This window comes from Lathyrus oleraceus, chromosome 6, assembly GCF_024323335.1.
Source record: "Lathyrus oleraceus cultivar Zhongwan6 chromosome 6, CAAS_Psat_ZW6_1.0, whole genome shotgun sequence".
NCBI lineage: Eukaryota > Viridiplantae > Streptophyta > Magnoliopsida > Fabales > Fabaceae > Lathyrus > Lathyrus oleraceus.
Genome location: NC_066584.1, coordinates 6,068,730 through 6,078,895, shown reverse-complemented (window position 1 = coordinate 6,078,895; position 10,166 = coordinate 6,068,730). Strand labels below are relative to the sequence as shown.

At 33.4% G+C, this 10,166-nt stretch overlaps 1 protein-coding gene and 1 long non-coding RNA gene across 4 annotated transcripts; one reads left to right on the top strand and one right to left on the bottom strand.

Annotated features, from left to right (window-relative positions):
- Positions 1-480: 480 nt before the first annotated feature.
- LOC127096690 (60S ribosomal protein L13-1) lies at positions 481-2,478 on the top strand. Its single transcript, XM_051035243.1, has 5 exons — positions 481-621; positions 905-1,023; positions 1,274-1,407; positions 1,792-1,950; positions 2,077-2,478. Exons 2-5 carry the CDS (start codon positions 915-917, stop codon positions 2,299-2,301), a joined length of 627 nt encoding a protein of 208 aa, XP_050891200.1. The 5' UTR covers positions 481-621; positions 905-914; the 3' UTR covers positions 2,302-2,478.
- A 3,257-nt stretch (positions 2,479-5,735) lies between these two features.
- On the bottom strand, positions 5,736-9,367 carry LOC127096689 (uncharacterized). 3 transcript variants are annotated; one of them, XR_007792768.1, is made up of 4 exons: positions 8,999-9,367; positions 7,310-7,587; positions 6,240-6,419; positions 5,736-6,166 (listed from the first exon to the last, which is right to left on the bottom strand). It is a non-coding gene; the product is annotated as an uncharacterized LOC127096689 (long non-coding RNA). The 3 variants fall into 3 exon arrangements; XR_007792767.1 differs by having other exon boundaries at positions 9,048-9,366; XR_007792766.1 differs by having other exon boundaries at positions 7,310-9,363.
- Between the last annotated feature and the right edge of the window lie 799 nt (positions 9,368-10,166).

Genomic DNA, 10,166 nt, shown 5'->3' with positions numbered 1-10,166 from the left:
TATATCTTATACTACCTAAATATAACTTTAATCAAAATACTCATAATTAAAAAAAAACTCCAATAACACAAATGTAATTCAAACATTTGTAATTTAAATATCAAATGTGATGAAATGCAAATCAAAACTAATTTCACCCTAATAGATAAATCATAGAGTGAATATTTATTATAGTATCTAAAAAACATATTGAAACCCACATAGATCCGAAGAAAGAAAAAAAATATTTATAATATTTATTTAGCCCCTTACAAATATAAAATGAGACAAATTAGTCATTCTGTCAATTTTTTTAACTCAATCAATTTGCCCCCTCATTTTTGCATGACTTTTTTCAATAAATATGATCAAAATAAAATAATTTAGTGATCTAGTAATTGTGATTGAGTTACCATATAGTTTTTTAAACTACCACTATATATAAACTAAATCTATATATTAATAGAATTCTAACTTTTTTATAAAACTATTACATTAGTTATTAAACGGAGGCCCATATTCGAAAGCCCATAATCAAAGATCCATATTCTAAGGCCCAAATATGAGCTCCTTTATAAACAAAAACAAACCCTAAAAATGTTCTTTCACTCTCTACAGCTCGAGTCAGAAGCAACCTTGCAGGTGCCGCTTTTCTTCAATCTTCGTTTCATTTTTCTATTTTCGTTTCTTGTATTAGCGATCCATAGTTTTCTATGATTTTCAATACTTGTGATGTTTCCGTAAAGTATGCGGATTTTTCATATGATTTCTGTGAAGTTCGATGTTATAGCTATTATCATCAATTGCTTTTATTTTTCGCTAGATCAGTTTTAAATTTAGGTTTGAAGTTTATATTTCGTTTTATTATGATTACACTGTCATGTGCTGATTCATGAGATTTCTGCTAAAATTTCTCATTTTTTAGGTAAGGCACCATGGTTAAGCACAACAATGTTATCCCCAATGAACATTTTCGTAAACATTGGCAAAACTATGTGAAGACATGGTTTAATCAACCAGCAAGGAAGACCAGAAGACGCTTGGGTAATTAACTATGATTCATAGCTTTTGTACAATTGTTGAGTTAGTTCGATATTTTCTCAAATCGTAGGTTTAAATGTTAGTATTAATTAGTTATGTATTTTGAATTGTTAGTTTGAATTAGTTAGATTGATGCAATTGTGCTAGATTTATGAAGTAGTTCAATAATTTAATTTGTTAATTTGAATGATATAGTGTTGAATAAAGAAAAATGATGTTTAATTTATTTGTTGTCATTTTGTTTGGATTTCAGCTCGCCAAAAGAAGGCAGTTAAGATTTTCCCCAGGCCTACTGCTGGACCTCTTAGGCCAATTGTTCATGGACAAACTGCCAAATACAACATGAAACTCCGAGCTGGTAAAGGATTTTCTCTTGAAGAGTTGAAGGTAATAATGCTGGATTCTCTTATCTTTATCTTTTGTTATTTTTAGATTAATGGGGTTGTATGCTTCGATTATTGTTATCCTATTTTAGAGTCATTGCCTCCATATTAGTTTATTATGTTATTCAAATTGGAGTCTTTTCGACATTGAGAATAAGCTGTCTGTATTCGTTTTACTATAATTCTAGCTACGACAGGCCTCCTAAACTTTGATGAGTTGTCTTTTTTTTGCTGAACATTGGTGAATAGTCTATAAAATTTGGCTGTTTGATTTGGGATTATTTTCATTTGTCGCTTTTGAAATTCAATTGTGATTCAATATAGCTTGAACCAAAATAGAAATCTCAAGACTTCATAGGTTGAACTATTTCTTTGTTTTATATTTCAGGCTGCTGGTATCCCAAAGAAGCTTGCTCCAACCATTGGCATTGCCATAGATCATCGCCGCAGGAATCGTTCTTTGGAGGGTCTTCAAGCTAATGTGCAGAGGCTGAAGACATACAAGGCCAAATTGGTTGTTTTCCCAAGACGTGGACGCAAGACCAAGGTAATACAAGAAGTTCAATTTGATGTTTTATTAAGATGGAATTTCCTTAATGTTTTATCAGCATATTGCTCCAATAGTTGAAGTAGAAAGTATTAGACAGCAATGTGACTCCTTTTTGGTTTGCAGGCTGGTGACTCTACACCTGAGGAACTTGCTAATGCCACACAAGTCCAGGGATCATACTTGCCAATTGTGAGGGAGAAGCCAGCGGTTGAACTTGTTAAGATTACTGATGAAATGAAGGCATTCAAAGCTTATTACAAGCTCCGCCTTGAACGCACAAACAAGCGTCACCTTGGTGCTAGGCTCAAGAGGGCTGCTGAGGCAGAAAAGGAAGACAGCAAGAAGTGATGACCTTGAGAACTCAGTTGATAATCCATTCATATTATAGTTGTTTCAAGACAAATTTTGTTCGAAATTAATTTTCTTCAGAACATGCTTAGTCTAAATTATGGATGCTTTTGCTTACTTATTTTGTGTACCATTTTCTCAAGTTTGTTGAATTAGCTATTGCCATGTTTTGTCTGATGTGTTTATTTTATTAGATCTCTTTCTAATGCTTTCTTTATCTACCTTAATTTTAGTTTAAAACAAACATGGTGATTTTTTTTAATTACTTAAATCCAATTACTTCGTTAAAGAACTACGATTACAGAACTATATGAAGACTTGGCTATTACTTCAATGCTATCTCGAATTATCATTTCTCTTTAATAAACTTAAGCTATTACTTCAAAATACTTTGGCTATGAAATGCTAGTTTCTTCTCCCTAAAAAAACTTAGCTATTACTTCAAAAAACTTTGGCTATGAAATACTAGTTTCTTCTCTATGAAAAACTTAGCTATTACTTCGATGCTGTTTTGAATTATCGTATCAACAATTGAATTCAATTTTTCCTACCATTTGCTAGATGGTTTTATGCCTCGGAAGTTTTGGTGTTGTGACTAACAACCGGGCAGTTCCACCTTGATTGAAAATAATGCACAAGCTTTCATTGTTTTCACTGATAATCATACTCCATCATAAAGAGTATCAACATGTATATTTTCAACAAATCTCAACAATCTCCACCTTGATTGAAAATAATACATAAACTTTCATTGTCTTTACCGACAATCATACTCCACCATAAAAAATACAAATTAATTTTACTTGAGGCTAAACGACTCAAAGAATTTCACATTGTCTTTACCGATAATCATAGTTTTACAAAACTATCATACTCCACCTAAAGAAGAGTATACTTCACTAGAAGGTAAACCACTTCAAGAATTTTCACATGTCGAAAACCAGGTTAAAACATTATGGTGCAACTTCCTTTGGCAGGAAGCTCTTCAACCACCAATATAATGTTACACCTTGTGATTGAATTTTCCACAAGCCAAAAAAATTCTTCCAGCCAATTTTCTCTAGCCCAAACTACATAACGAGATTAGTGATTGCAGCTCAACAACTCTTTCACAATATTACCCTTCTTTTCTGATGTTGAAGATCATACAAAACTGCAACCACATAGCATATCAAGAACATGTATCCCCAAATCAAACCAAAAGCTCTGATATCAGTTGTTGAGAAAAAAAATAAACAAATCATAAAGAAAAAAGAAGAACACAATCACAACACAAGAACATATCGTGGAAACTCCAAAATCGGAGAAAAAACCACGGTCGTTGTCAATAGACAACCAGAGAATAACACTATGTGAAAATTAATACAACAAATAATATACCCTAAACTAGCCCTAAATACACCTACCCCTCCAATTTTAACTACATATTACAACACTCTAATACAAGATTATAAGAGAACAAAGAAAGTCAAATACAAGCTTAAAGTGCTTTTGATTGGTGTATATTGGAATAAAGAACTTGGACCATATATATAACCTTGAACTCCCTCTTCCTTCACAAAGATATGGAACTTCAAAGAACTTGTATCCTATATATAGTCTTGAACTCTCTTTTCATTAACAAAACTAAGAGATGTGGAACTTCTTCAATATGTATATTTTCAACCAACCCCAACAATCTCCACCATGATTAAAAATAATACATAAGCTTTCATTGTCTTCACTGACAATCATACTCTATCATAAAGAGTATCAACATGTATATTTTCAACCAATTTTTGGTCCTTAACTATGCCTTTGGATTCCGATTTGTCCCTTAATTTTTTTAGTATCACCTTGGTCCTTTAACTTTTGAAACACTATCAAGTTTGTCCTTCTATTAGTGGATGTTAGTCAAAACTAAAAAACAACTTCCAAATGGCATGTTACTTGATAACGTGGATAAGAGACTCAATATAGCAACCAAAATATTTTGTTGTTGTTCAAAATGAAGGAACCCTAAGTTGAAGATACACGAAGGTGATTTCGAAGGAACAATTTCGAAGAATGTCAATGTTGGAGTGGACTCAACCAATGTTGGAGTGGAATTAGACAATGTTGGAGTGAAAGATGTCAATATTGGAATGTGATCAGATAATGTTGGTGAGGTGCATGATGGTTATAATTCTGATGACAGTGAGGATAACAACTACCATTATGATAATGCTCTTGAATTAGCTTTTGAGGATGACTCTGACGGATATGATAAGATGGAGGAAGATAAACTTGCTAATCTGATTGCATATGAAAGTGATGGAAAGGGAAAAGGGAAATAAAAATGGGAAGAAGATAAAGAAAAATTTAAAGGGAGTGATAATGATAGTGAAGATCTGCAAAATGATTGTGAGAGTGATAATAATAATGGTGCTATAAGAAAGAAGTACCAAATTTTCAAGTTACTGAAAGATACGTCCAATTAAAAATGGGTGGTATGAATGTATTTTACTTCAAAAATTAATACTAAGGAAGCAATAACCTCACATGTTGTTCAAAATGGTAGAGACCCGAAGTTCAAAAAATATGACAAAAAAGGGTGAGAGTGAGATGTAAAGATGGTTGTGAGTGGGAGGTCTATTGTGCCAAGTTGTCAAATGGGGAATCTTGGCAAGTAAGGAAGGTAAATGACAAACGTAATTGAGAGGACTGATAAAAAAATGAGAAGAACATGTTTCATAGGACTGATAGAAAAATGAGAAGAACATGTTTCATAGTCAAGTGAAGTAGGTGCAAAAAAGTAGGACATAACAAATTAACTTGTAAGGTCACACCAATAACTCAAGTTTCACAGCAGGAAACTCTGAGCCATGTTACTCAGTAATCTCAAGGCAATGCAACTCACCATTCTCAGGGAAATGGTACTCAGTTATCTCCGGGCAATGCAACTCAAGGAAGTAGGAATGCTACTCAGCAATCTAAGGAAACTCAAGGATACATGAGTGCTACTCAATCATCTCGTTGGAAAAGGCCAATAACTCAACCAGCTAAGTAATCTCAGGGCAAGGCACAAAAGCTAGGTGTAAGAAGATCATTTGACCCTAAGACCAACAACAAGATTAACTACAACCAGGAATGTAGTTGGCCCAAAAACTAGGAGGTCTACTCCAACAAAGTGAATCACACCAAAGAAGAACATCCAGTGTTATTTAGCATTTGTCTAGTTAATGGTTTTAGCATGTATTTTGGTATTATGTCTTGTGAACATGTCATATCATTTTGGAATTATGCAAATCAATTTATATGTTATTAAAAGCATTTGGAATTCATGTTATGTGAATTGATATTGTAAACTAGTTAAGTAAACAACAGATGTTACATTGTGGTTATGGACTGGTTTATGAACTAATATTGTAAATTGGTTAAGTAAAACTGATATGTTTGTGGACTGGTACAAACAATAATCTTCCAAACAAACCATCTCATATTAAACTGATACAATGTGTTACATACGAACTCATCCATAACAATATAATGATTCAAACGATATTGATAACTGGTACAAATTGATACATACCACCTCATCCTTACAAACTGATACATACAAACTGGTACATACTTCTAAAACATCCTAAGAAACAATACACATAAGATTACAAGAAACATAATATTCCATGTTTTTTCCACTTTAAGATCTTGTTCACTTAAATTTGAAGTTCCATCACAACTTTCCCTAATTCTTCATTTTTCACCCTGACTTTTTCAAACTCCTTTTTTGCATCATCAATTTCCTTTGCTAGCTTTCCAACGTATTCATCATAAATTTCCCCTTCTCATCTCCCAAATCTTCATGTAACAAATTGAAAAAACCACACCCTATTTGTAAGGATCCCTGAAAATTTCATATATGTATCAAAACGAGTTTATCACACTAGGACATAAATCAAACTGAAATTAGGACTTACCTTAAAATTTGGACAACCCCAAAAATTCTTTCCAAATTTTTTATGAGTTATTGCATATGAATCACAACTTTGTCTCCACAATGACATTTTGATACACATCACGAGCTTGTGTATACACTGGATTCACAACTTTCAGAGTTCTTCTGCTTCAGAAACGAAGAACATTGGCCAGACTTCATGCTTTGAAGAAAATGAAAAAAATAATGAAAACGAAGTTGAAAACGATGAACCAATATTGCCCTAATTTTATTTTAGTTGCAAAAAACGGATACACACAGTGAAAAACGAATAAGAAAATTGGTAATAAGGAAGATAATGTACCATTGTCAATTCAGCTGCCACGTAGCTTAAATAAATGAATGTTTGAGAAAAAAAGACGAAAGGGACTCATATGCATCGATTAAAAAGTTAAAGGACCAAGGTGACACGAAGAAAATTAAGGGACCAATTTGAACCCAATGGTATAGTTAAGGGATCAAAAAGGGTATTTAACCTTGTCCTATTTTTTCTTAGTCTTTTAAGTCAACAACGATTGTCATTTACCTACATAAAAAAATGAAACAAAAATGAAAGGGGAGATAGAATTGGAAATTGGATCCCTTAACTTTTATTTTTCTATTTTTTCTAACTTTCTCTCTATCTCTCTTTCGATTTATTTTCTCTCACATCCTTTTCCCTCCAACATCATTATCTCCTCCACTTCATCTACATTTTCCCTAAAATTACTTTACATTTCCCTCCTAAAAGTTAGAGAATCATCTGGTAGAATCGACTAACAAAAAAGATAAGGCATAAAAGATTCATAATTTTTTTTGGTAGCCCATGACATTTTGCTTGTGGTTATTGGTTTACTAAGTGAATAAAATACCACACTAGCAGGTTTGATGGTAATATCAGTATCTTTGCAAGATTCTCCATGCATCATGTGAAACACACATAAGAATCTGTTGTTATTCTTAAAGATAATATCGTTTATTGAAGACCACCAAATAAAAAAAAGACATTGATCTCTAAAAGAGAGAGTAAATTCCTCATTTGAAACAATTGTATATGCAAGTTTTCTTGTCTACCTTGGTTGTAGTAAGAAAACTTCTTGTTATGACTCAAACCACAGTCTCGCAACCAAATGAAATATGTTGGAGAAGTCGAGTTGTCTATCACTCTCATTAACAATATCATTGTTATCATATCCCGCTTCTTCTTCATCCCCTGCTATGGCTTCGAGTGCTTCACTCTTACTAGCATGGCCACTTCCCCACTCATAATGGAAGGACCTATCAGTAGGCCATTGCAAATAGCTGCTAAACTCGTCCTAAGTGGGAACTTGCTCTAATGAAGCATGTGGCTCCTGCATTCGTAGATGTAACATGTTCAAAGAATCATTAATAGACAACTTACCTATATGGTATGCCTCAGAGACATCCCAACTATAGGAAAAATAGGCTTTCATAGCAAGATTCATAATATTAAAACTTATTGACTCTAGTTGAGGTTCAATAGGTGTAACATGAGGCTCTTGTGGTGGTGGTGGTGGTACTCTTTCTCTACGTCCTGTGCAGTATCGTGTAATGAAATTCTCATCCAACATAATTATATTCATGAGATGAGATGATCTAAAATGTCAACACCTAGATGTCTACACAATCCTATCACTAAGCCAAGGAATCCAAGGACACGTTTCTTCGTAGAATCCACAATCAACCAAATTTTATTGGATATTATTCAGGCAATGTCCACTTGTTTCCCTTTTAATATATACCAGATTAGTTGTGCGGTTTTTAAGGTAGAAGAAGAGGTGTGACTTACGTGTATAACATTGTTGACAAGGAATGTTATCCATATATGTGCTTGAATTGTCAGCTAAAATCTTCTGAAACGGACACGAAGACTATTTTGTCCCAGTTGGTATGTTTTCCCTATTTCAAAAATATCAACGACTATTTCATGATATTTCCAATTTTATTTTGCTAATTATAATGCAAATGGATCCAAATCTATAGGGTGTGTCACATTGTTGTCCTCAATGTAAGCATGGATGACATCCCTAACATACGAGACTTGTCTGTCTCGAACCCAATAAACTCTTGCTAGTGGTGCGTCATTAGCGGGTTTGGCGTTGACATAAAAATACTTCACTATTTCCAGATTAACAAACTCATTAAGAGTTTCCAAAACACCCCCAACCTCATGTTTTAATTTATTGCATCATATCATAATACTTTCCAGGATCCTCTAACTCAATTGTCTTTTCATGAATGGTGTTTATACTTTCTAGTTCAGCCTAAAATTACTCGTGAACGAAGCTTCTAAACCTATGTTCATCATATGGTATGGAAGATGAAACTGGTGCCTGAGCTATGTCATTTTTGTCCAATGAATGATCTTCCAGAAGCCATATGAAATAATCAACAAACAACAAATATGGAATTTTGACATGTTAGCAAGTATAACTAAAATTCCTTCATTTACAGTTTTCATGACTACATTGTGACATAGAAACATCTAGGTATGCTATTTTAATATACATGCAACGGATATTTCAAACAATACATATGTTTCTCTACACATGAAAATACCCCCAATTTTCATTATAGAGCATCCAATTGATTTTCATGTAATCAAAACTACCTTATCCTATTTTAACACCATGAAGCTTTAAAGTGTCCCTAATTTTTGTCTAAATCACAACATCCACTTTGTTTTTGCAGCAATATTCATGAATATGGGAGTTTAAGCAACAATAAAGTAAATTGACATACCTGATTAAACTCTGAACTAGATTAAAATGAAGATTGGTGAAACTTTTACCTTTGATTGAAATCCTCTAGTATATGTTAAGGTTTTTCGCAAACGGGGGAAGTGAGAAGTGATAAAAAAAGAGTGAGGAAAGTTAAAATTAAGTGTGGTCGTGTTTCCCAATGTGTTGTAATGAGTCTTTCGCTAGGCGACCTAGTTGAGAGCTCATGTTCTAACTTCTGAGTTTTCCCCTCAACACGCTAGGCAAGGAATGATCTGGCCATTGTGCGCTTAGCAAGCCTACATTTTGTTGGTTTGGCTTTTGGATTTTCATCAAAGTGTTTTTAATTGAAATTACCAAAATAAAGACTAATTCTATAGAAAATTTGTAAAATGTGGTTGGGTTGCCTCCCCAAACGTACTTATTTAACGTCACTAGCTTGATAGTGACCATTGTTACTTAACACCAATTACCTTATAACATACTTCACTATCTTTGATTATGACCATTACTTCTCATTTCTCAATGTCTATGAGCATCCTCACAATCTTCATGAAAGATCTTTCTAAGATACAAGGTATTTTTGGGTGTGCCTTGACATCTAGTATTAAAATTTGTACATGAAATGATAACTTATCAATATGTATCAATATATCCTTGACTATTCCCTCTGGTGTCTTGCATGTTTTGTCTGCAATTTGGAGTTTTATTGCATATGGCTCTATCTACAGATACCCAATCCTTTATACCACTAATAGTGGCATAATATTCAAACTTGCATCTAAGTCAATAAGTGCATTTCCAATCTTTATATTACCTATAGATACAAGTAATGCAACTACTCTAAGGTCAGCCTCCTTCCTAGGTAGGTCCTTCTGATCAACAATGCGTGCTTTATCTTGCACTATTTCTTTAACTGGTTCTCCTACTCTTTCTTCTGGTATTTCTTGCTTAGTTTTGACAACAACTTCATTATCCTTAAGAATAACATTGTGTTTTCCCATGGATTGTTATACATGTGTTTTAAGGTTTTTAATAGAGGCTTATGTATTTTTGTGACTGACCATAGACACTTGCATGAATTGATTAAGTATGTCTTCCAGCTGTGTTACTTCGTCTTGCTGTGGAGGTGCTTGTGAGTAATGTTGAAAAGGTTATCTATTGAATGGACCAGTCTCAAATCTCCATCC

Bases quoted from the DNA above. Each gene is read 5' to 3' on its own strand.
- LOC127096690 (XM_051035243.1), top strand. From the start codon at position 915: ATGGTTAAGCACAACAATGTTATCCCCAATGAACATTTTCGTAAACAT. The intron at 1,408-1,791 runs GTAATAATGCTG...TTTATATTTCAG, and splicing joins TTTCTCTTGAAGAGTTGAAG to GCTGCTGGTATCCCAAAGAA. The intron at 1,951-2,076 runs GTAATACAAGAA...TTTGGTTTGCAG, and splicing joins GACGTGGACGCAAGACCAAG to GCTGGTGACTCTACACCTGA.